This window comes from Callithrix jacchus, chromosome 8 (assembly GCF_049354715.1).
Source record: "Callithrix jacchus isolate 240 chromosome 8, calJac240_pri, whole genome shotgun sequence".
Taxonomy (NCBI): domain Eukaryota; kingdom Metazoa; phylum Chordata; class Mammalia; order Primates; family Cebidae; genus Callithrix; species Callithrix jacchus.
The window spans coordinates 104,853,284-104,879,946 of record NC_133509.1 but is presented as its reverse complement, the minus strand read 5'-3'; the positions used below and the strand labels follow the sequence as shown (position 1 = coordinate 104,879,946).

Genomic DNA, 26,663 nt, shown 5'->3' with positions numbered 1-26,663 from the left:
CCAGAAAAGACAAAATAGAGGCTAGGCAGACCAAAACAACAGATGTTTCCTATAACAGACATCTTAAGATGGTGGCGGGCAAAAAGCCACCACAGAATACACTGAATTTCTCTCTCCCAATGCATCATGGAATTTTGCCAGCTGACAAGTCCCCGTTTCCCAGCAGGGTGGTATGTGCACCACTGAACAATTTCACATGCATTTGAAAAAAAAAGACACAGGACAAAGCCTTTTGCAATATGCACTTGCACAATTCTTCATTCTGGCAAAATATATTCTTTCTCAGACGTTTGTCAAATTGCTCCCTAAGATGTCCTACTCTAATAGGAATCAGAATACTTTTAACTCAGGGGTTTTTCTGGATCAGATGCAAACACAAATTCCCCCTTGCTTCCCACAGCCCCATCATAAGCCAACTCATGAAATCTTGGAAGCAACTGGGCCAGTACTACATGAAGGCTGAGGGACAATGTGAAGATGTGTGCCGTCAGTAAATTAATAATTCCCAGACTACCTCAGATAGTTCCATCCCCAAGAATATTTACAGTATAACTTGCAAAAATTAGGATATCCACAACAAGAGAATGAATGAATGAGTCAAAAACTGAACCAGGGTGTGAGGGAATGAATCAAAATGCACCTTCTGTTTAGAGCTGTGCTTCAGGCCCTAAGGCAAAGATGGTCAGAGCAGAAATGCATCTTAGCAATCCAACCAGTCTGTCTCATTGGACCCTCTTGGACTCCAGCACTCTTGGAAGTTCCGTAGCACTTCTCTTCATCTTCCTGGACATCTGAGTATGAGAGAAGGAGCTGAGAAAAGAAATCTCTCCTTTTAAATTTCATCACATGGTATAGCAGTTGCATGTGACCCTTAAGACTTGGTCTTCTATGGAACTGGACATCATCTTTCTAGAACTGCACCTGCCCAGTTGAGATTCCCAATTTCATGTCAGTAGACGAACAGCTCCAACTCAAAAACAAGAATAAGAGGGTAAGAAAAATCTATCCTTGAAGAAAAGTATAAGATTTTGCTAATAATGGCCAGTTACAAGCTGACATAACTAAAGGTCACGCTAGATCAGGCCATTGTGGCATGTGGTCATGAGCTTAATCAGCTGTGGCAAGCACAAAGATGGAGAAGTGCAATTCACCTTGTTTTAGCAATAGGAATGCCTGGTTATCAGGTTTTTCAAAATTAACAGAAGGGGAGAGCCTCTGGGTGTTGGGGACAGACAAGAACATGTTTGTTTTCTTGACACTTTCCAGAATATTATTAAGCTATGGGTAAACATCCTGCTGCCTGAAGTAAGCATCCCAGGTCAATGAACCTCTGTGTATCTCAGTTCTTCATCTGTAAAACGGGATTATAATAATGCCTTTGTCATCAGAATAAGATGAATTAGTATGTGCAAAGGGCACAGAAAAGTATCTGTCACATAAGAAGAGCAAAGTAAGTGTTATAAGTGTTGTCCCTTATGTACTGCTCCATAAACAAGGGACTATCTCATTCCCTGTTGTATTTTGCTTCCCAGTGCCTAGAAACTAGCTGGCACATAGCAGTAGCTCAATAAATATTTGTCGAATGTGTTAATTTGAATAGCAGAAAACACTAGCTCTATGCCAGGCTCTTTGCTAGGAGCGTCAATGTGAAAAAGTAAAATAAATGGCGCACACTCCCTACCCTCAGCTACATCCCATAAGAACTAGGCAGCTGGGTGGCTGCTTCCCACATGGCTGGCTCTAGGAGGCACAGGTGGTCCTTCCCCCTCTCTTCCTAGGCCTCCCTCCTCATTGACAACTTTTGCAAAGCACAGCCACCTGAGCAGGAACTATGACGAAGTTTCCATAATCCACCACTGAGCACACTCTATTTGTCTTTGTCTGGAGTGAATAGAAATAGGTATGATGAGTATGTAAGAAGCTTAGAAGCCTCCACTCTGTCCTAACGACAAGTAAAAAGCTGAACAAACTGAAAATCAACAACTCTCATTTCACAGGGCAAACCACTGTCCCCAAAACTGGGGAAAGAGGTAGATACAGAGAATCACAGCTTACCAGGGCAGAAACCTCCACAAGAACCATTGTAGTAAGAAAACCTAAACTGGTATCTAAACCTCAACAGTTAAGTAGGAAAGCCTAAACTGTAACTGACAACCTGCCAGAGGCTCAACAGGGACAAATGAGAGAGTCGAAAACTGCAAGTGGACCTAGACTCAGGGGGACCTCCACATATTAATGAGTTTGACCTCCAGGAGCTCTACCCAGTTCTCACAGTGAATGTCAGAGAAAAATCTCCTTGCCCTTTGTATTAGTCAATTCTCACATTGCTATAAAGAAATGTCTGGGGCTGGATAATTCATGAAGAAAAAATGTATAATTGGCTCATAGTTCTGCAGGAAGCACAGTGCAATCTACTTCTGGCGAGGCCTGAGGAAACCTACAATCATGGCAGAAGGCAAAAGGGAAGCAGGCATGTCTTACAAAGTTGGAGCAGGAGGAAGACAGCCATACGGGGGAGGTGCCACACACTTTTAAACAACCAGATCTCATGAGAACTCTGTCACAAGAATAGTACCAAAGGTGTGGTGAAAATCACTCATGAAGAATCCAACCTCCTGATCCAATCACCTGCCACCAGGCCTGCCTCCAACACTAGGGATTACAATTGAACATGAAACTTGGGTAGAGACACAGATCCCAACCTTCCAGCAGGAAGAGGGGGAAGGCAGCCATTTGAAACACAGCAGAACATTCTGTTCCCCTTAGCAAGGTCTTTGCCTTCAGGAGAAACTATTTTATCAGAGGCTAACGTGTTGGGATTTTATCAGAACCTAACCTATCTGGGAAAAGGAAAATAAACTCCAGCCCACCTTTGCCATCATGTTCCACCTAAGGTGGGGGAAAATACTTAGAAGCATTTATGAAGTTCACAGTCCAAAGGCACAGGATGAGACCTAATCACAGGACTATAGGATGCTTCCCCTTCCCCCACACCTTACCACCACATCACTAAAGGCCTATTTACCACAAGTCCTTTTACCCAATACATCATGACTGGCTTTCAACAAAAAATTACAGGGCATACTAGAAGGCAAAACACACACACACACACACACACACACACACACACACACACACAGTTTGAAGAGATAGAGCAAGTATCAGTACCAGAAAAACATGGCCGAGATGATGGAATTATTAGTTCAGGAATTTTTTTAAACTATGATTAATATGTTAAGGGCTCTAATGGAAAATGTAAACAACATACAAGAACAGATGGGTAATATAAACAGAGAAATGGAAATTCTGACAACGAATCAGAAATGCAAGAGATCAAAAACAATATAACAGAAATGAAGAATTCCTTTGATGGGCTCATTAGCAGACTGGACACAGCAGAGGAAAGACTCTCTGAGCTTGAGAATATGGCAACAGAAACTTCCAAAACTGAAAAGCAAACAGAAAAAAGACTGGGGAAAAAACCCAGAATCAAATATCCAAGAACTTTGGGACAACCACAGAAGGTATAACATGTATAATGGAAATACCAAAAGGAGAAGAAAGAAAGAAACAGAAGAATTATTTGAAGCAATAGTGACTGAGAATTTCCCCAAAATTCATGCCAGACACCAGACCACAGATCCAGAAGGCTCAGTGAGAACACCAAACTAGGTAATTGAAAACAAACACACAAACACACCTACTTGTACCATATTCAAACTGCAAAAAATGAACAAACAAACAAAGATAAAGACAAAACCTCGAAAGAAGCCAGAGGAAAATACGCCTTATGTACAGAGGAGCAAAGATAAGAATTATATCCAACTTAGCTTCAGAAACCGTGCAAGGAAGGATGGAATGTGGCGAAATACTTAAAATGTTGAGAGAAAAAGTCACCAACCTAGAATTCTGTATTTTGTGAAATTATCCTTTAAAAGCGATGGAGAATAGACTCTCAGGCAGGCAAAAACTGAGGGAACTTGTTGCCAGTAGACCTGCCTTGTAAGAAATGTTAAAAGAAGTTCTTCAGAGAAAAGGAAAAAAATGAGTCAAAAACTCAGATATACGTAAAGGAAGAGCATTAGAGAAAGAATAAGTGGCAAAATTAAAACTTTTATTTATTGTATTCTCAATTGATTTAAGAGATAATAGTTTTTTCAAAATAATATTAACAACAATGTAGTCCATAATTATAGCTTACATATAAGTTAAATGACAGCATGGTACAAGGTACGAGAAAGAGGATTAGGAATACTTTATTATGAGGTACTTGCATTACCCATGAAGAAGTATAATGTTACTTTGAAAGAGGACTTGGATTAGCTGTAAATGTTTATTGCAAACTCTGGGGCAATCATTTTGAAAAGTTTTTTTTTTTTTAAGTATAATAGGTACAGTAAGAAAAGAGAAAATTAAATCTCTTAAAAATGCTCAATTAAAAATAAAACTGGCAGAAAAAAAGAGTGGAAGACAAAAAAAGGAACAAAGAACAAGAGCAGTAAGTAGAAAAGGGTAACAAATACAGTAGATATCAATTCAACTACATCACTTATCACTTTAAATATAAATGGCCCAAATCTACAAATTAAAAGTACCTAGAAGAAAAAAAGTAGGTATGGCTGGCCCGACCCCCTTATCTGGAAACATTTCTCCAGGAAGTCATGCTAACAGCAAGGAGTTTTTGTGTCTGAACTGAAGTTCTGAAAAAGACCTGGGAGGATGGTGTGTGGTCCCACAATGGGCTCTGCCCTTATTGGCTTTCCAACCCCCAGACAAGGAGAAGGCTCATATGGGTTGAGAGGAGGAGGGGTTCAGAAAAGCCAGGAACTGCCCCTCCAGCTACATGGAATGTTCCTGGATCCGATCTGGGAACATATCGGACAGTCACTAGCCTGATCCTGACCCCAGAAATAATAAGGAGGGCCCATCAATTGGTGGGACCTTCCACTTACCTCCTAATGGCAAAACTGTTTCTCACGGTCTTACAGACTTTCTATTTCTCACAGTCTTAGAGAAACATGGGGAAGGTAACCAGGCCTACTCAAGCTTCCTTTAGATGCCAAAGTCAAGAAAACAGACTACCATGCCAGGAAAAGGGAAAACGAAAGAAGATTTCAAGAAACACAGAGTGTCTAGTTGCCTGGAAGAGAAGCCATAGCCACATGGCACATGGAGGAAGACCATGCCAAGGAGCATCTTCCCTCCACTGACTTCCACTTAAGAGGATTCTCCTGACCTATATCAGGTTGGGAAAGTGAAGGAATTTGATTTACTGCACACACACACAAAATGAGCTTTATTTTTAAACAAAAAGGAATAGAACCATGGATTATAAATCTTCAATGTATTGATGGGACTTTTTTTTTTTAACCTTTAATTCCAAGGGGGAAATCTAATTTTGGATTCTTACATGAATCCCTCATATTTTCTTGTTACAGCTATTTTTTGTGAATAGTTAACATTTATTGAGCTTCCTGCCAGTACTTCATTTGAACTCCTCAATTACCCAATGAGTTAAATAGAATCTTTCTTTTATAGAAGAAGCAGCTCAAGCATGGAGCTTAGTTCATTTGCCCAAGAATACACAGCTAGAAAGTGGCTTTTCTGAGAAAGAGAACTAACCCCAAGTCTCTCTGAACCCAACCACTGTGCTACATTGTCCTCTAGGTAGGCGGAAAGCAGGGAGCTAGTCAGATGATATCAACTCAGCCTTCTTCTATAGTCCAGCAATGAGATGGGAGGTGCATTTCATTCTCAAAGTAGATTCAGCTTTAAGGAAAGAAAGACACACATTGGGGGCCGAGTATACTGGCTCACACCTATAATCCCAGGCCTTTGGGAAGATGAAGGAGGAAGACTGCTTGAGCCCAAGAGTTCAAGACCAGCCTAGACTGTGTCTCTACGAAAAAATTTAAAATTAGCCAGGTGTGGAGGCACACCTGTAGTTCAAGCTACTCAGGAGGCTAAGGCATTAGGATCATGTGAGCCCCAAGAGTTCAACTGCACCACTGCACTGTAGCCTAGGCAACAGAATAAGGCCCTGTCTCAAAAAAAGGAAAGAAATGAAAGGAGAGGAGGGGAGAGAAAAAGGAAGGAAGGAAGGGAGGAAGGAAGGAAGGGAGGGAGGGAGGGAGGGAGGGAGGGAGGGAGGGAGGGAGGGAGGAAGGGAGGAAGGGAGGAAGAAGAGAGAAAAGTAAAAACTGGGAATCAACAATATTGAGACCAAGCCTGTGAGCCCAATCTTTTCCCAAGGCTCTACCTTGATGGGGGGAAGAGAAAATATAATGCCATACCACCAGGTAAAGGTGCATGTTCCTCAAGGCCAGGGAGAAGACTAGAAGGATGGAATGATGCATCCTGACCTCTGTTCATTCAGGCTGTCAATTTTCCCTAAGGCATTCTGAAGTCACTGGCAGAAAGGCAGGGAGAAAGTATCCAAAGAAGGAGAGCCCTGGCCACTTTCAGACCCTCCTCAACAAAACAAAGCGTTTCTACTTCTACTCTCAAGACAGGTATTGATTTTAAAAGCTGCCCAGGAAACTATCATGCTGACCATCGAAAATGCTCTCACTGCTCCAGATCATTTGCCCTTCAGTGGGGTGTATGTTTACATTGATCTCACTGCCATTAACCAGCATCAAGAGTCCCACACCAAGATCTACCTTTACTTCTTCAAACAGAATCGCTGTCTACTTGTTCTATCAGCTCTGCTTCACATTTCCTAGCTGAAACCTTCAACACTGATGGAAACCGAAAACTCACTCCTTTTCAGGAAATGAGAATGCTATGAAATGCATGCATAGTCAGGTGGCAAGGACGGGGAAAGTTCCACATGTCCTGAAGTTTTGGTCACCTTTCCCAACCACTGGAAATTGGTGAATTGGCCAAAGCCAACTCAGAAACACAATCTTCTACAAAAATTCAAGCTATTTCCTCCCCTCAGCTGGAATTGTGCCACTTTTCCAAGTGTGCCAGGACATCTTTGAAAGGAAAAGGTGTGCACAGAGCAATACACAGACTTCTCTAATATCTGGCCCATGCTCTGCCACTAGCTGGCCAAGTGCACTGGGGACAGTCCTTAAACATGTAGAATGAAGGCATTTATGAGAATCTTTCAACTGTGGGCCTATTCTCATTTTGGGGCTTTCTGGAATCTTTTCACATGGCCTATCTATTCTGTTCTGAAATTTTCCAAACTCCTTCTATGTTCACTTTTTCCTGTCAGCTTCAACTCTTGGAGCATCTGCACTGGGAGGACCCTGGAAGGTCATTTAATCCACTAATAGATGAAGCAACTGATCACCCGGTAAGAGGGAAGCCCCCTCTCTGGGCTTTGATCATCCACATCCAGCACCCTTCTCACCACACAGCCCACCCCACCATTCCACGTGTCTCCAAATGTCACAGATCCCAACACAAATCCTGTGCTTGTTGCTCCAGCATCCCTTCCACTCTCCTTGTCCAGTGGTCATGTGGTCAGGAGAAGCTAAGAGGATTAACCTGACCCCTTGTCCCAGAAATGGGTAATCCTATCTCCCACCACTGCCACAGTGATTGATCTAAGGAACCTGGCCCAAGTCACTCACAGCATGGCATTCTCTTGGCCAAAGGGATTGGTTAAAAGAATGGCTAAGTTTTCTGAGACCATCTAGGAATGAAGACTCTCCCCCTTCTGAGAGAGAAGCCAATTCTCTTTTCCCTCTTCTAGAAAGGATGATGTTTAGATAGGAAGGATGGAACCACTGCAGCCATTTGTCCCCATGACAAAAGGCTTGGGATAAAACATACACCACACAAGGCACTGAATATTTGATGATGCTACTGAGTCGCATGCTTCAGGAGTCACCACTCCTGAAAGGCACTGTATTCGTTTGCTAGGGCTGCCATAACAAAATACCACAGACTGAGTGGCTTAAAGAACAGAAATTTATTTTCTTACAGCTCTGGAGGCTGGAAGTTCAAGATCAAGGCGCTAGCAGGGTTGGTCTCCTCTGAGGCCTCTCTCCTTAGGTTGCAGATGGCTACTCTCTCGCTGCCTCATCACAGGGCAATCATGTCCCTAGTTTTTCTCTGTGTGTTCTAATCTCCTCTTCTTATAACACACCAGTCAGACTGCATTAGGGCCCACCCTAACAGCCTCATTTCCACTTAATTGCTTCACCAAGGCCCTATCTCCAAATACAATCACATTCCAGGGCACTAGGGGTTAAGACTATATTAATTTGGAGGAGATAGAATTAAGCCCATGGTGCCTGTCTACCTCTGTACCTTCTGCTACTTGAGCGAATGAATCTCCTTCACTGTATAAGACAGTTCAAAATGCATTACTTTTTCTTTTTTTCTTTCTTTCTTTTTTTTTTTTTTGAGATGGAGTCTCACTCTGTTGCCCAGGCTGGAGTGCAATGGCACAATCTTGGCTCACTGCAACCTCCGCCTCCAGAGTTCAAGCAATTCTCCTGCCTCAGCCTCATGAGTAGCTGGGACTACAGGCATGTGCTACCTATCATTCTTGGCTAATTTTTGTATTTTTAGTAGAAACAGGGTTTCACCATATTGGCCAGGCTGGTCTCAAGCTTCTGACCTTGTGATCCACCCACCACGGCCTTCCAAATTGCTGTGGTATAATATAAATTATACCAAAGATCACACAAAAAGCAAATCTATAGTTACATTCAAAAAACCTCCCAATTAGCACTAAAACGTAAAATACTATTCTCTCCTTTTGTGTACATTTGGAAGTTTTCATAACAACGAAAATGTTAATAACTAGATGGGACCCAAAGATGAAGGAGAGTCTAAGTCTTTTGCCAAAGTTCTAGTGTCATTTCCAATACAGCTTGCTTACCAACATGTTTTACGTAAATTTTCCCAGTTACCTTCACAGAATCTTCCAGTTGGCAAAGCTTCTTTCTGCATGTTACTGGAAATTTCTGAAGCATGGAATAAGTGTGCTCTCCAAAGGATTACATTAAGAAGTTTCATTCAGAAAATCCTACATAAACTCATAGCAAACGTAAATAGGTGACCTGTGTGTCATGCATTTGTTGCTGCTTGTGCAACCCAAGTCTTTAGAAATTAATCTACCCTAATTTCTATAATCTTAGTAGAAGGCTTTTCTCAGCCTGACACCAAAGACAGAAACTACCACAAAAATTAACCATATAAAGATGTAAAATTTAGTGCAGTGGACTGAACCCCTGGTCTTTTCATATAACATGCTGAGAAAGACATTTGCCAGACTTGACAGAAAAACATTAATATCTTTAGTATTTTTTTAAAAACCTACCATCCCCATTTTTTAAATTAGCAGAAACCCTGGGCAGGTAATTTACAAAAGAAAATGAACTAGGCCAGGCATGGTGGCTTATGCCTATAATCCCAGCACATTGGGAAGCCGAGGTGGGTGGATCACGAGGTCAGGAGTTCAAGACCAGCCTGGCCAAGATAGTGAAACCCATCTCTACTAAAAATTACAAAAAAATTAGCTGAGTGTGGTAGCAGGCACCTGTAATCCCAGCTACTCCAGAGGCTGAGGCAGGAGAATTGCTTGAACCTGGGAGGCGGAGGTTGCAGTGAATTTAGATCGCACTGCACTCCTGTCTGGGTGACAAAGCGAGATTCCGTCTCAAAAAAAAAAAAAAGGCCTTGTAGATGACGGGGTGATAGATGCAGTAAACCACCATGGCACGTGTATAACTACATAACAAACCTGCACATTCTGCACATGTACCCCAGAACTTAAAGTATAATAAAAAAAGAAAGAAAAGGAACTAATGTAGGATTGGCAGGTACAATACAAGAGACTAAGTTCAACTTCAATTTCAGATAAACAATGAATAATTTTTTATGTGGGTCATACTTACACTAAAACATAATTTGTTGTTGGTCTGAAATTCCGATTTACCTGAGCATCCTGTATTCTTATTTTCCAACTTTGGAAATCTTAAACCGATGGCCAATAACTTGGAGAAGACGATGAACCTCATTCATGAACATCCAGGGAGGGCAAGGACAACAGGCAAGCAGAGGCCCAGGGAGGACAGACGGGAGCACTAACACTGGCAGGCACAGGCAGGGAGAAGGGAGCAGCAGCCCCTCCTGCCCCTGAGCTCAGGGGAGGGACGTGGCCTCAGGGCTTCCAGAGGGTAAAAGGGAGGGGCCAGCAGATGCAGTCCAGGGAGTAGGGAGAGAAGAGGAATTGCAACTTTGATTAAACATCCCTAAGCCTGTCCTTCAGAGGAAAGGAAAGGCATGCTCAGCTTCATGCAGCAGAGAACCCCTTCCAGAAGCATCACTTTTAATATTTGTTCTTGAACCCTGTTTGTGATTTATCTAAATGTATTTTAATATTTTAGGAAAAATGTATAATGTATTACTTTAATATATACAAAAAGGAATTTAAGAATCTGTGTATTCACCACCTAATTTAAAGACAAACAATATTACCATTCAAACCAAGCCTTCTAAATGTCCTCTCTAACATATTCCAGTTGCCCTACTTAACCGTTAACCTGAGCTCCACACGGCATTCATCACTGCCCTTAATTTTATTTCACATTTTTTTTACATCTAAACAACATAGCTTTTGCATGCTTTCAGCCTTTACGTAAATAACAGCATGATGTATTATTCTGCAGTTTGCCTTTTTCATGCAACATTTTCATTATGAAATTGATCTACAATAATGAGTACAGCTTTCGTCATTTTCAGTGCTGCGTAATAGTCTATTATTTGTATATACTATAATTTATTTTTCTATGCTTCTGTTGATGGTCATTTAACTAATTTCCACTGTTTTACCACCACCAGAAAATACTGCTATGAGCAGTCTTGAACATATCTCTCCATAAACATTAGAGTTTCTCCAGGGTGTGTACCAGAGCAGAATTACAAGGTCAAAGAGTGTGGACAACTTCAACTGTAATTCTGCAAAGTTATCATACTAATTTATATTCCCACCAGCAGCAGTAAATATATTTTTTACAGTTATGTCCTGCTGAGGTTAACTGAAAACTCTCCATTAAAGCAGTCTGAGCTCAAAGCATGCTGAAAATGAGCAGTCCTGGCACTAATAGTTACTAGCCCTAAAAGTTAGCTGAACATGAATACAGGCCAATTGTGTCAGATGTAGACTGAATCTCAGGATGACTCAGGAATTAGGCTGGACTGAGACAAGTTTAGGGGGCATTTTTCAATCACGAATGTTTTAATCTTTATCATTTTGCTCTAAGATTAAAAGACACTCATTGTAAACAAAATTGTATTGATAGTTACCAAAATGCATCTCCTGGAAATTGAACAGGATCACTACCACTAATAGCATGACATACAATCTACGTAATTTTTCAATACGTAAACCAACTTTCTTTTTTGCCTAAAAGGGACCATCTATTCCCTTTTTTGCATTTTACTTCTTTTTACTATCCAATATATCTTTATGAGGAAAGAAGTCATCTACCTTTATTGAAAATTCTATTACTCAATAAACATTTACTAAGCACCTGCTTTCAAGCAGGATGGAGTGTATGAAGAAAATTAGGCGACTTCATCATCAAGAGGCTCCTACCCTAAAGGAAAAAAACCTAACAGATGCTGGTCATAATAATGGCCTCAATTGTAAGCACTTTCTATAAGCCAGGAACTGTAGGCCCTTAATGAATGTGGTAGGCAGAATAATAACGCCCCCAACAAAGATGCCCATGTGCTAATCCTAATAATGCTATGTTACAGGGCAAGGAGGTTTGTTCTATTCAGATAAAATAAGGAGATTAGTCTGGATTATCTGGGTGGGCCCAGGGTAATCACAGGAGTCCTTAAATGGCAAAGAGGGACACAGAAAAGTCAGAACCAGAGAGACCCTGGCAACAAGAGGAAAGATTTGGCCAACCATTGGCCACCTAGCTTTGAAGGTGGAAGGGGCCACAAGCCAAAGAATGCAGGTAGATTCTAAAGGCTGGAAAAGGCAAGAAAACAGATTCTCTCCTAGAACTCCAGAAAGGAACTCAGTCCTGCTGATGTTTTAGCCCATTAAGAGCCATGTCAGTCTTCCGATCTTTAGAAATTTGTGTTGTTTAAGCCGCTAAGTTTGTGTTCATTTGTCATAGCAGCAATAGAAAGTTAATACAAGGCACATCATCCATTTCATCCATTTTCCCCACCACCTTGGAACAGAAGTGCTGTGACCTCCATTGGACAAATAAGGATACTGAGGACCTAAGAGGCCAAATTACTAGCCCAGGTGCCCAACAGCAGAGCCAGACTCACACTTGAGTCTGTCTGCCTCTGAGTCCATGCTGAGGCTGCTCCTGGTTGGCTGGGATACAGGGAAGATGGTGATACATGCCATCATAGGGGTAAGCAAATGATTCTTTGCTTAAAGGGGACCGAGAGAATTCTTCCTGGGACCAATCTAAGAGGACTGCATGGAGGTAGCATCTGAACCTTTTGAATGATGGGCAGGATTCTGACAGACAAAAATGGGGAAGGAAGGAGAGATCAGGAATCACAATGGTTCAGCCCTGCTGAGGTCTGGGGCACATGAGGGTGTCCAGCAGAAGGTAAGGTTGGACATACTGGTCAGAGTCCAGCACTGTCAATATGTTAGCCACCAACCACAAGTGGCTGTTAACATTCATGTTTACATTAATTTAATTTAATTTAAAATTCAGGTCCTCTGTGTACTAACCATATTTCAAACATTCAATAGCCACATGTGGCTAATATTGGACAGTGCAGGTACAAAACATGTCCATCCTTGTGGAAAGCTGAAGTCACTGGCATCATTTTTAAGCAGGTCACTGGCTCTGTGGAAGGAGGAAGTGAAGCAGTGATGCATGTCCTTTTGTCACATTTCCCGTCTCTATCTTTTACTTATTATCTAGTATGTGTCCTCTCCCCAGGAGCTTGGCAGAAGTTTCAAGAATCAATGAACAATGAACATCCATAAAAATTATTTAAAATTCCCAGCACTGCCTTAGAATGCATATCTAGTTCTAAAAGTAAAGCGCTCTGGGAAGTAGGTCCAATTTTTCTCCATTGTCAATACTCAAAAAAAAAAAAAAAAGCTTTCAGCCCTTATCTTCTAGAATCCAATCAACACTGTAGTGTAAAATAGCTTTTAAGGAGGTGAGGCATAGTTGTTCACATCTGTAGGTAATTTGTCAGGTTTCAAAACACTTTATGCCTGACCTCATGGAATCTTGCTCAGTCCCAGTGCTTCCCAGTGGTGGGAAAGGCTCTACTGAGATGCGAGCTGCCTGCCCTGCCTTAAAGAGGCTGCCCCACTCTGACTTAAAAAAAGGGTGCTGACATCAACCAAGGTGACGTCCAGGAAGCATGCAGAACTCCATACCTAACGAGCTTAGATGTGGCCAAGGGTAAGATCACTTTGTGCCCTAGCAACTGAATTCAGAATGATGTTGGATGCAAAATAAAACCGTGGAGTGACCTATGTTGCTCTGGGGTCTTCATCGGGACAGTTGGAAGTGATTCATGGAGATCCAATCTCTGAACCACTCAGTGACTCATGACTCATGCAGAGCACATACCGTACAATGCTAAACCTTTTTGGCAGGCCTCACAAGCAGCTCCGATTGATTTCTCATCTGCAACTCAACCTTTGTCCTCCCCAAACATGGAAGGAGGGGTCCCTCCACACTGACATCCTCCACCTCTAGCAGCAATACCAGAACTTGGCTGCCTAAACAATAAATCTCTATGTGGCCCAGAGAGAAAGAGTGCTCTGTACCTGCTAAGCAGGACCATGCATCCCACCCCAGCTCCTGCAAAAGGGAGTGAGAGGAGGTTAGGAATACATACAACTACAACAAAATGCTGTGAAAAACAAAGTAAAGTAATGATGGATAGAGATTCAGGGTGAAGTTAGGGTGAGGCAGGGGGATTGAGTGAGTAAAACCATATGGTTGGTGTGGGTTGGTGTTGATACTCTACCTTTTTGGGGGAGAGGGAGGATAGATTTAAAGGCATTTGTCCATTATTCAAGATCTAATAGCTGATAAAAATGTGGGCCCTGCATATCAGGGCTGCCAAGTTCTGGTACTTATTTTTAAAATGCCAGGCATCAAACTAGAAATAGGCTTTCCCCTAATCCAGACATTACCTCTATCCACAGGCCACAGTGACAAATAAGATTTCTAACCCAAGCATCAGCTCATGAACACTTCCACTCTGCAGGGTGGATCACCCTGAGCAAGGAAAAGGGAGATTGCCCACTGCCAGGTTAGCTTTACAAATGAGCCCTTAGGCCACCTGGTGCAGACATTTATGTCAGGGCCTGGGTCTGCTCTGGGTCTAAAAGCCAAAATCCCTCCCCAGTGGGGTTATTTCAGGTATAGCCACGTGCATATCTTTAAAGGAGAAGGAGGAAGCAGATGTGGCAAAAAAGAAGTCCCTTACTCTGGGATTTTTTTGTCTGACTTCACATGCAAAGAATTGAATTAATTATAATCTTTGGCTCATGTCACAGTTAACATTGGTTTATGCAGGGCCCACTTTTTTATCAGCTGTTAGATCTTGAATAATGGACAAATGCCTTTAAACTCATCTTCCCTCTCCCCCAAAAAGGTAGAGTATCAACACCAACCCACACCACCCATATGGTTTTACCCACTCTATCCCCCTGCCTCACCCTAACTTCACTCTGAATCTCTATCCATCATTACTTTACTTTGCTTTTCACAGCATTTTTTGTAGCTGCATGTATTCCTAAAAAGTTTTTTTTTAATTTTAGTTATAAGTTTATTTTTTAAATGCTATGCTGCATCTTTTGGTAACTTTCTTTCACTTAATATCATATTGCCAAGACTTACTCATATTTTTGTATGTCACTGTTGTTCACTTGTTTTGGCTGAGTATAATTGTACACTGTCAATTCATCACAGTTTACTCATCTGCCCTCCCACTGATGAGAATGTGGGCTCTTTCCAGCTATGTGATATTATGAACATAGTTTCACAGGTGTCCTGCTGGACATGAGTTTCTCTTGGGCACATACAGCCGGAGTGGAATTGCTGGGCTATAAGTAATGTGAATACTCAACTTCAGAAGATAATGAGATCATAACAATTCTTTTCTATTTTGATTGCATTTCCTAGAGAGTCTAGATTATTGTTTCCTCTTCCTGTCCTCCTCAATGTTGTTTCTATAAATTTCACATGTCTGCTCTACCAAAATGTTTAAATTTGATCCTTGGCCTAACACTTGAGTAGCACTTCAGCTAAATCCCCCCCATATGAAAAAGAAGGATTCTTGTCAGACACACATATAATAGAAAGAGCATCTAAGCAGACACAAGGACCCCCTTGGAGCAGATGCTAGGGTGAGCTAGTCAAGTGGAAGGGAACCGTTTAGAAGGTGCCTCATTCTTGGCAAATGCAAGATACAAAAAAGGATTGGGAAGGAGCTATAAAGCCCGTTTCCCTCTTCAGATTTGCTTGTTCAGTCTCTCTTCTCCCAACCTTTGGTAACTACCAAACATGCTTATTTTTAAACGAAGAACAAAAACCTAAAGATGGAAAAGCCAGTTTGTAAGTAACCAATTTCAGATTTAAACGACAGCAGGGTTCCAGGTTGGACATCATTATGCAGTCCACTTCATTACAATATATCGTTACAGAATGCTTCACAATGTGACAAGCATCCTGATGAATGAGATCTCTATTCTGCCCTCAAGGGGCTTGAAGATTTGTCCATTTAACAAAACAGATCATGCATGAAGTGCTAAAGAGGCAACCCAGTGCAAAGAAGATGAAGATGTAGCCTGATATTAAGATGCTCACTGGAGGAGGATTAATAGAAGTTAGAATACAAGTGGACCAGGTATAGAAGTTGTTCAAAGAAGAGAGTAATCGTTCCTAAGCAAAAGAATGCTCTGTAGAAAAGTTCCTGGATTTTGAAGGATGAATCAAGTGATCAAGAGGCGAGAGAAGAAATAACAAATACCTAAAATATTTAAGAAATCCGTTTCAGGTTGAAGAATACACAAATGAATGGAAAGAGATGTCATGTTCATGAATTGGAAAAACAAATGTAGTGAAAATATCTATACTTCCCAAAGCAATCTACAGATTCAGTGTAATCCCTATCAAAATACCAAGATGTTCTTCACATAAAGAGAAAAAAAAATCTAAAATTTTTGTAGAAACACAAAAGACCCCAAATAGCCAAAGCAAAGTAAAAAGTAACAAGAACAAAGTGGAGGCATCACACTATTTGACTTCAAAATAAACTACAAAGCTGTAGAACCAAGACAGCATGGTACTGTCATAAAAACAGACACATAGACCAATGGAACAGAATACAGAGCCCAAAAATAAATTCACATATTTACAGCCAACTGATTTCAACAAAGGTACCAAAAACTCACAATCGGGAAAGGACAATCTTCAATCATTGGTATTAGGAAAACTGGATAACCACATGCAGAAGAATGAAACTAGACCCTTATTTCTCACCAAATACAAAAATCATTCAATCAAATGAATTAAAGACCTAAATGCAAGATCCTGAACTATGACACTATTAAAAGAAAACATAAAAGGAAAGCTCCATGACATTGGTTTGGGGACCTCAAAAGCACACGCAACAAAAGCAAAGATAGACAGATGAAATTATATCAAACTAAAATGCTTCCTCAAGCAAGGAAAACAACCAAGTAAAGAGATAACCTAGAGAATGGGACAACATATTCATAAACTATGTATCTGATAAGGAGTTAATATGCAAAATACACAGAGAACTCAAATCACTCAATAGCAAAAAAAAAAAAAAAAATCCAATGAAAAAATGGGCAAAAGACCTGAATAGGCATTTCTTGAAAGAAGGCATACAAATGGCCAATAGGTATATTCAAAACTGTTCAGCATCACTCATCATCAGGGAAATACAGTCAAACCACAATGAGATACCACCTCACTCCAGTTACAATGGCTATTTATTATCAAAAAGACGAAAAACGAGTGCTGGCAAGGATATGGAGAAAAGGGGGTCCTTAACACACTGTTGTTGGGAATGTAAATTAGTACAGCCATTATGAGAAACAGCAAAAACGTTCCTCAAAAAATTAAAAACAGAACTAGCATATGACCCAGCAATCTCACTGCTGGACATTTATCCAAAGGAAATGAAATCAGTATGTTGAAGAAATATCTGCTCTCCCATGTTTATTGCAGCATTGTTCACAATAGCCAAGAGATAAAATCAATCTAGGTGTGTCCATCAGTGGATGAAAGGATAGAGAAAATATGGAATATATACACAAGGAATACTATTCAGCCATAGAAAAGAATGAAGTCCTGTCATTTGCAACAATGTGGATGAACCCAGAGGACATTAAATAATATAAGCCAGGCACAGAAAGACAGACACTGTGTGATCTCACTCATATGTGGAATCTAAAAAAACTGGTCTCATAGAAGTAGAAGGTAGAACAGTGGTTACCAAAGCCTGGGGAAGGAAGAGGGGAGAGGGGAAGGAGAGAGGTTGGTCAAAGGGTACGTAACTATAGTTAGAGAGGAGTAATAACTTCAAGAGATTTATTGAATAGCAAAGTGACTATAGTTAATGACAAGTTATTGTATCCTTGAAAAATGCAAAGAGTGGATGTTAACTGCTCTCGCCACAAAAAAGATAATTACATGAGGTAAAGCAATCATTGATTAGCTAGATTTAATGTATATATATATTTCAAAAATATCATGTTGCATGAGATAAATACATACAATGTTACTGTCAGATTTAAAAAATAAAAATCCATTTCTGACTCAGACCTTTTAATCTTTGCATCATCTCCTATTTCTCACACTTCTTAAATCTAGTTCCTGCTTCCAGTCAAAGTGGAACCTGCGATCACTCTTAAACAACATGATCTGCATTTATTTGTTCATTTCACCAACATCAGCGAAGTAAATCTTTACAGGGGTCTGGCCCCATGCTGAGCTCTGAGGATACATCCCTGGATGAGACAGAAACCTTTCCTGCCTTCATCCAGCTTTCCGTCTTCAAGGCAGACACAGAATTAAACAAAGACAAGCAGTTGGCTTGACCATGGGCCAGATGCCATCAGCCAGGGGGAGGCCCTCCCCCATGCCATCCTCCCCTGAAACATTTTCAGTAAATTGTGCAGGATTAAAGAAATAGCTGCCTCCTCGGTAATTAAAAGAATCCTGAGCAACGTCCCAGGTAGCCAAGCAGCCGCTTAGAGTTGAGAGACCCCAAAATCAGGTGCTTCCTACATAATAGCCTCCAATCTGATACTTGATAGCTGCTGGTTTCAGAGTCAAACAAATGTCAGGAATTTTATGAAGGAAGGCAGGAAGCAAATAAGGGGGCAAGGACTGAGGTCTGGGCCTCGGGGGAGCTCAATTAGTGAGCCAGATAAAGTCAAACTGAAAGGGCATGCTCCTGGTTTCCTAGAAAGCCAGCTGGAAAAGATGCCAATCCTTAAGCCTCTGTCACTCAAAAGATTAACAGAAGAGACTTAGGAGCGCCCACAGGGCCAGATGTTTCTGCTCTTCCGATGACGCCGCTCTCAACCAGAGCCACACTTTTAGAGCCACCAATACGCCATAGAAAAGAACTGGAGTCTTTGCGGATAAGTTGAAATTCAATCATTTCCCTGTGATACAGACACCAAAACATATTAATAATGTCTCTGCAGACTCGCCTGATTCTGTATTTCTCATCAAGCCATCTCCTGCTTTAACAGAAAGGGCATCGCTCGTTGGATGAACACTAGCTACAGCTGCACGCAGCCTTTCAATCCACATAAACTGGAAGTTCAGGCAAGTCGACTAGCCACTCTGAGTCTCACTTGGTTGTCTGCAAAATTGCTTTAAAAAGACCCACCTTCTTGTTCCCGTTCAAATAAGAGATCATGAAAAGCGCCCAGCCCAAATGTTCATATTGTTATCAATAAACACAACCAGGTAACCACATGCTCCCATGCTAGAGACAGCATCTTCCCCTTGGTACTTTCTAAACACACCAAGATGCAGGGGGTGCAATGTGTGTGTGTTTGTACGTGTGTGTTTATTGGAGTGAGAGAGAGAAAGAGGGGAAAAAAGAGGGAGAGAGAGAAAGTGCAGCAGCTGGGACATACACCAGCCTATTTGCAATACCTGCTTAAAGTCCATCACTTCTATCAAATTAATAAACTAAAGGAGCTGAAAGGAACCTAACCACAGTGCCTGTTTTCCCCTCAAGTCCCTAGCTTTCCCCTAAAAGTTGCTTCCTCTGATTCCAGGAGGCCAGGAAGGAGAGCCATATGGCTTGAGACTCTAGACAAGCCCAGCAGCAAACAAACGAGCCCCCCACCATTTGTCTCAGGGCCTCTCTCCTTTCGACCCTCCTGTGGGCGGCCATCCAGATTTCAGTCGGGGTGCTCTGGTCTGCATCTCTGTCTTGACTGTTCCTAATTATTGGAGGGAACGCATGGCTCACCTGACCTCAGAGTTTAAGAGCTCCGAGTCCTAATATCAAACCAAGCAGCTTCATTTAAAAGGCATCCTCATCTGCATCCATAAAAGTCACTCCCGGAGCCCTTACTTGCCCCAGCTTTGGGAATGCCTGCTGTCGAGGATTTATGACACGCCCTGGATCTAATCTGCCACACTTTAACTGCTGCTGTTGCACATCTGGTCATAAAAGCAAGGGCTGGCCCAACACGGGGACAAACACTTTTCTTTCCTAAGTGGCTGCAAATCTGATCTCACAGTGATAGCTGGGCTTGGATGTAATCAACCCAGCATCTGGGCAGTCATTAAGATTTGTCAAGCATTGCAAGGCTTTTCCTCTACACAGGACTGCTATAAAGAGGATTCTCATATAGCAAAAGCTATGAATAAACAACCTGCAATCTGAACAGGTGGTACAGGGCTAGGCCCAAGGATGGTCAGGAAAGGAAGCACAAGTTGGTTGAACCAATCTTGTTTTCACAAAGATCCTTGCTACATGGACTCTCAGGCTGCCAGTTAAGAGGCAATTGCCCTGACATAACCGATGCTTGGCCAGAGATTGCCCGGATTAAGTTTGGTCAAAAGAACCACTAGGTGGTTTAACAGTACATGTTTTAAGGCAGTGAAATTCTTTATTAGACCAGTTGGCGGGCGGGGGAGAGGCGGATAATCTAGACCAGAAATGAACACAGTGCTGTCGGTTCCAGGAGATTTTACAATGCCCTGGACAGTCTGTCCTGCGCACAGAATTGGCAGGTTTCATATCGTTCAGAAACTCCAATCAGACCAAGGTTCAACAAGTAATTTAACCTCCCAGCACTGAACCCAGGGGAAGAGACCCCTGAACATTGCGCAACTCTCCCCTCCCACCTCTTTACAGTACCCCACCTCTGACCCTCTTCCAGAGCCTGCCCGGCAGGAGGGGACATTAAAATTATCTGCTGTGGGTTTTACTAGCAGTGATCCCTTTTTAAAACAACAACACAAGGTCCTTGTGTGGCTCGCGGGTAACCTAAAACTCTCCAAGCAGAGCTGCACCGCCCCCCTTCCTGCCAACAACGCCAGCAGGCTGGACCGGGCGCAGCGTGAAACCACAGGGAAGCCCTACAGGAGTCGAGAGCGAGCTTCTCTCCGACGCAGGAAGCACCTCTGAGGGTCTTGAGCAAAATGCTGGGGAGAAGAGATTGCAGAGAAAACCCACCAGTGACAGTTCAGGGGCGGGGGTGGGATGGTGCTGCAGGAAATGGAGTGGGGAGCGGCGCCAATGGAAGAAAAATATATATATTTCAGCAACTTCACCAATGAAGCCCGTAGGGGACCTGGTAGTAGACAGAAGACAACAGGTCTTTGACATCTCTCTTCCCTCTCCTCTTGCCCCCAGGGACGAGGGGCGAAGCGACCTCCTCTCCCTCCGCAGGTGGGCGCACAGCTGGGGGCGCACTTACCCTGGGGCCTGTGGTGCGGTGGCCGTGAGCCGGGGACAGATGCACCAACACCAGCAGCAAGTGGGGCGTGAGCAGGCGGGCGCAGCGCGCGGGCAGCATGGTGCCTGCCGGGCCGGGCAGCCGGCAGCGAGCGGAGATCGCGGGCTCCTCGGGGTGCACAGCACGCCTCCCTTCCTGCCTTCCTTCGCTCGGGGTCCTCGCGGCCGCGGGAAGTGGGCAGGGGTTCTGCGGCGGTGGCTCGCAGAGGCTGCGATCAGGAGACACAGTCATGAACAGCTCAGGAGGGGAGGTGGAGCGCGAGCGTGTGCTCTGCGCGCGGCGCTAGCTCCGCTCGGCGGGGCCAAGGCAGCAGCAGGTTGGACGCCTGAGCCCGGGCCATGGGAATTCCCGTTATAAACCCACGGGAGGGGCGGGGCGGAGCTCGGCGGGCCTGATTGACGGGCTAAGAGGCCTGTAGCAGCCGACCCTGTGGCAGGTGAAAGCCAATGGAAGAGGGGCAAGAGGAGCGGGTCGTTGTCAACCCTCTCCGAGGAGCTCTGCCGGAGTGGGCCCAGGGAGAGACTCGGATAAAGAGTAACTTTCTCTTGGCACTCCTGCCCGAGGAAGCCTGAGAGAGCCCCAGCAGCAGATACTCACCAGAATGCTCACCCGGCTGATCATAATGCCTTACGCAGGTATATTTCTTAGCTCAAGTTCGTGATTGTCCCAACAACGCCGTGAAGTAGTCAGGGAAAATACTCCTGGCCCCATTTACCAGATGAGAATGCTGTGACACAAAGGCGCCGAGATTTCCGCCTCCCTGCTGCAGCAACACCAAGAGCAACTGGGAAGTTGCCGGGTAACCCTCACAGGTTGGGCTGTGGTGTTGAAGTGGGGAATGGGAGCGCCCATTTCTTTCAAAGACTCTCCCTAAAAAGTCTCTTCCTGAGTCTCACAGCGGCTGCCCTGGGAGAAGTCGCAAGGGACAAGGTGAAGCGTGTGCTGGGCATTGGCGGCAGGGGAGGGCCTCTTGGGTATGATAACCCCCTACACACACACACACACACACACACACACCCGGTATCCCAGCTCTATGGTCCGTGTGATCCAGGATTGGAACTTAGGCATCCTAGCTTCCCGCTCTGAACTGGAGGGAAAGGGGCGGCCTCTCTATGGCCCAGCAGCTCTGGGAGAGGCCCTGGTCCCCTGATGGGAGAGGAGGAAAAGCATGGATGAGGAGGAGGTAGTCTGAGGATGCAGAGATCCCAGAGATGGGGTAGGAAAGGGAGGGAGATCTCTCCCGGGTGCCCAACCCACTTGGAGAGGACAGCTCAGCAGAGCTTCAGTCAGATGTTGGGGAGGCTCTGCCCAGGGCCACCCCTAGAGGGCCATCTTGGGAATGGTCACAGCTGCATCACACTGGCTCCTCAACAGAGCAAGCTGCTCTGCTGCCTTCAATGAGACTGACATCTCCAGGTAATCACAGGGATGAGGGGGGCAAAATGAAACCCAGCGCTATCTTCTTATGTGGAGAATAACATTTAGTGCTTAATTCCATCAGTATGGGCCACTTCGCAGGGAGGGATTCTTTTCTGTAATTTGATTAAAAGCATCATTGCTGCACTCCTCCTCCCTATTTGGTCTGAGAGGTCCTAGGATTAGCCCTGCTCCCTCAGGGCTTCTCTCCTGGATTCCATGAACCTGCTTCCCACCTGACTCCTAATTCAGCTTTGCCCTCTCCCCACACTGGCCCCATCCAGCCTCCACACGGCAGCCAGTGTGTCTATTCTCTATTTAGAAGCCAGTCACCCTTTTAATCAGCAAACCTGAACGCACCATTCCCTGCTTAAACAACTTCCCCTCTCCCCAGTGCCCTCAGACAAGAGAGCCCAGACTGGACACTGGAACAATAACAAAGTACTTGTGGTTCTCCAAACAAAAATGAAGAGCACTTCTAAAAGAACGATCTATCTTCTCCTCTGCTGGAAATGAGTGCCTTGGTCAGACACACTCTGGAGCTGGACAGCAGGGTTCAAATCTGCTAGGTTTGCCACCTAGTGGTATAATCTTGAACAAGTCTCTTTACTTATCTGGGGTCCTGGTTTTCCCTCTGTAAAATGGGGATGAAAATAGTATCCCCCTGCCACGAGTTGTGGTCAAGATTAAAGGAGATGGAGTCTTTAAAGCCCTTAGAATAATTAAGTGAAGAGTATCACAATATGGCATTTGAAGAGGATAAGACAAATGCCTCATCTCATTTTATCCTCAGAACAATCCTATGAAATAGATCAGACATCCTTATTTTACAGGTAGATAAGTGAACACTCCATAAGATTGTGACTTGCCTGGCCTCGTTTTGCTGGTAAATGACACAGCCGAGATTCAAGGCAAGGTTTCTGGAGTCAAATTCTGCTTCCGTCATGTGATGGCTGCAATCTCCAGTCTCAAATCCCATAGGGTTGGACATTCCTGTGTGCTAATTGGGAATTTCTTCAGGGGCCTACAAGGTAACTGAGACTAGTGAGCTCCACTGAGCTTCAGGGGAAGAGGATGTAAACAGCAGGGGTCAGCCCTTCCTGGAAACAGCCCTTGTGATCTGGCATCCTGGGAGTTTGCCCAGCTGGACTTGTGACACTTGTCCAGTACTGTGCCCTGTGCAGCACTTACATCACTATCCATGTATCCTCCTAAGTGTTCACCCTCCAGGGGCTCAACAGGATGGAACCGTTACCATCAGCCTCAGCAGCGTGACAGGCTTTTCTTGACTCTGCCACCTGGCTACACGCACCTTTCAAGCTGGTCAACTCCTTCCTGTTGCTGGAACTATTAAGAAATCTGCTGGAGTAAGTAAATATGCTTCAGATGGCCCTGAGTATCTGGCAGCACAAAGTGCCCAGGGAAAAAGCCTTGCAATAGCCCTTTCCATTCCTAACACCAAATGCTGCTTTCCAGCCAGAAAGTTCATTTCCAAGTGTTCACTGGTCCAAAAATCTACATTATTCTGGATTTCAATCATGTAGCTTAGTTCAAACTATGAGCAACTGCTTTCCAGTTACTTTGCTCAGCAAGTATTTTCTTTCCCTCTGGTTGGCATACGAGGCCTGTTGTAACCATGGCCATCATTCAGATGATGCATTTTCTTCTCCCAACTCCTCCCAAGCCCAGAGAAGGTTAGAAATTCCAGAGAACCTCTAGTCCCAAACAGTTTCTTTCTGCCAGGCTTAATCTTCTGATCCAAGCAAAAAAGTGAAATTGACAAGTTTCTTTTTTCCCTGGGGGCCAGACTCATGGTCCAAAAAATAAATCTAACTATCCTGGCGTCTGGTTTGTCCAGTTTCAGTAAAACTCCTTGTCTTGTGGGACTTCTATTTGCAATGGGATATTTCAATAGAAGAAAATTAATACTTTATATCACAGATTGAGGTCTGAAGGCCTCAAATATTTAGTACTAGCTAGAAATGCCAGTTTCAAATATATCTGTGTTTCTGGCAAGGTGTAGTGTCTCACACCTTATAATCCCAGCACTTTGGGAGTCTGATGCTGGTGGATCACTTGAGGCCAGGAGTTTGATACCAGACTGGCCAACATGGCAAAACCTTGTTTCCACTAAACATAGAAAAATTAGCTGGGTGCAGTAGCATGTGCCTGTAATTTCAGCTACTCATGAGGCTGAGGCGGGAGAATTGCTTGGGAGAGAGGTTGCATAGAGCCAAGATGGTACCATTGCACTCCAACCTGAGCAACAGAGTGGGACTCCATCTTAAAAAAAAAGAAAAAACAAAATAAATATATCTGTGTTTCTATACAAGCACTTTGATGCATCTCCTTCTGTGCCTTGCACAATGTTCATTATTCTGAGATCTTTGGGAGGTCCTCAGCCCTCCGAGAGGTTATAATTTAACTTAGGACACAGATGAGACAGATACCTAGAGACCATATTTAAGAGTTAAAGTTGGCAGTGTGTTGTAGGAACTCAGAGTGAGAGGACCCACTATAGACCCAATGGGCAGGAAGGTCTCATGACAGAGGTAGATCCTGAATGAGGCTCTGGAGCAGAGTGCTTCTATAATATAAATATATCCTGGTTTATATTTGCTTCATTTGTTACAACAGCTACCAACGGAAAGAAGTACACTGTGTCTAAGGTGCAAGACTTTTGTCAAAAACACTATTGAGCTTCGAAGCTTGAGACATTAAGATTTCTGGGTTCTGCTTTTGGATTTATGACTAACTTGCTGTAACCTTAGCATTAGGCTAAGGTGAGTATTATTAGTCCCATTGTGCAAATGAAAACATTTAACCTTACCAAGTCACTGCTTAAACTTTAAATACACATGACAAAAATAATCCGAGTGACAAACAACTTAGAAATTTAGTTCTCTCTTTGGTAAACAAACTCCATTCAAAGTTTCAGGCAGTTTCCTCCAACCCAGGATCCTTCTATTATTTCTTTGTGGTACAAGATGGCTGCTTGAGCCCAGCCATCACATCTGTTTTCCAGCCAGCAGGAAGGAAAAAGAGGAAAGAAGACCATGCTCCTCTTTTTAAGTACACCTCCCAGAAGTCACATTTCATTTTGTCTCATTGGCTAATTTAGTCATACGACCACATTCAGCAAAGAAGGGCTTTAAAAAATGTAATCCTAATTGGAGGTGACCACATATGTACAGCTAAAAATCAGGGTTTATGTTACTAAGAAAGGATACAATTCTGGGTCACAATTAGAAGTAGACGCCATCATCATGAGATGTCATTGAGTTGCCACAGCGTTCGGTTATGGTTTACCTCTAGTTCGGCAGACCCGGCTCCCTGGTACTCAAAAATATTAATGACTTTTATGGATTGAATATATTCCCCTGAAATTTATATGTTAAAAGTCTACCCGCTCCACATGATGACATAAGAAGGTGAGTCCTTGGGAGGTAATTATGATTAGATGACGATGATATACAGTCAAAAAAGGGATCAGGTGAGGTCATGAGGGTGAAATCCTCATGAATGAGATCAGTGCCCTTGTAAGAGTCACAAGAGAGCTTGCTTTCCCTCTCTGCTCCCTGTCATGTGAAGATACCAAGAGAAGTCGGCCACCTGGCCCTCCAGAACTCAACCATGCCAGCACCCTGGTCCTGGACTTCCAGCCTGCAGAACTGTGATAAATACATTTCTATTGTTTGTAAGCCACCCAGACTATGTTAAGTCAGGCTGAGCTGACTAAGACAATGGCCTTAGTGCCAGACACCCAGACTCTTCATAGCCACAAAAATTTCCTTCTGGTATTTCTCTTAGGTACCTTCAAGTGGGAGGAACTGAGAACATACTGGAATGAAGCTCAAGCCATGTGGTGCAAGGCTGACAAGAAATAAGCCCCTAAAGAGACCAGTGGTCAGTTATGGTCAGTGGGAATAATGCGCATCTTTGTGAAAATATTTTTGGCAATTGTCTGTATTCTTCTGTTTCTATTTATTCCCCCTCCTTCTTCCACCTAGAAAGGAATCTCTCTTTTCACCTGGCTGTTTTTCTGTAACCTGGTTTCAAAATTAATAATAATAGTAGTAGTAACTACAAGGACTTAGCAAATCCCAAACATGAAGGCTGTAGTATACACTCTTACATTTACTCTACAAGGTAGGAGCTTTCTTCTCTCCATTTCACTAATGACACACTGAGACTATGGGAGGTTAAATAACTCACATAAACAGAAACAAAGAGCAGAATAAGAATCAAAACCCAATCCAGCTAAACTTTTGCCAGGCACTTTCCCTACTTG

The 26,663-nt window shown here is 43.3% G+C and overlaps 1 protein-coding gene and 1 long non-coding RNA gene across 7 annotated transcripts in view; one reads left to right on the top strand and one right to left on the bottom strand.

The window, feature by feature from the left end:
* SMOC1 (SPARC related modular calcium binding 1) overlaps positions 1-21,283 on the bottom strand; it is a 158,068-nt gene extending 136,785 nt beyond the window's left edge. For all 6 annotated transcript variants that reach the window (XM_035260837.3, XM_035260841.3, XM_035260835.3 and 3 more), the window contains exon 1: positions 20,918-21,283. In XM_035260837.3, coding sequence (XP_035116728.1) covers positions 20,918-21,187 — 270 coding nt within the window. In that variant the 5' untranslated portion in view covers positions 21,188-21,283. The remainder of the gene's footprint in view (positions 1-20,917) is intronic.
* A 136-nt stretch (positions 21,284-21,419) lies between these two features.
* LOC118144973 (uncharacterized) lies at positions 21,420-26,340 on the top strand. The gene is made up of 3 exons (XR_008474458.2): positions 21,420-21,591; positions 23,589-23,739; positions 26,183-26,340. It is a non-coding gene; the product is annotated as an uncharacterized LOC118144973 (long non-coding RNA).
* The last annotated feature ends 323 nt before the right edge of the window (positions 26,341-26,663 follow it).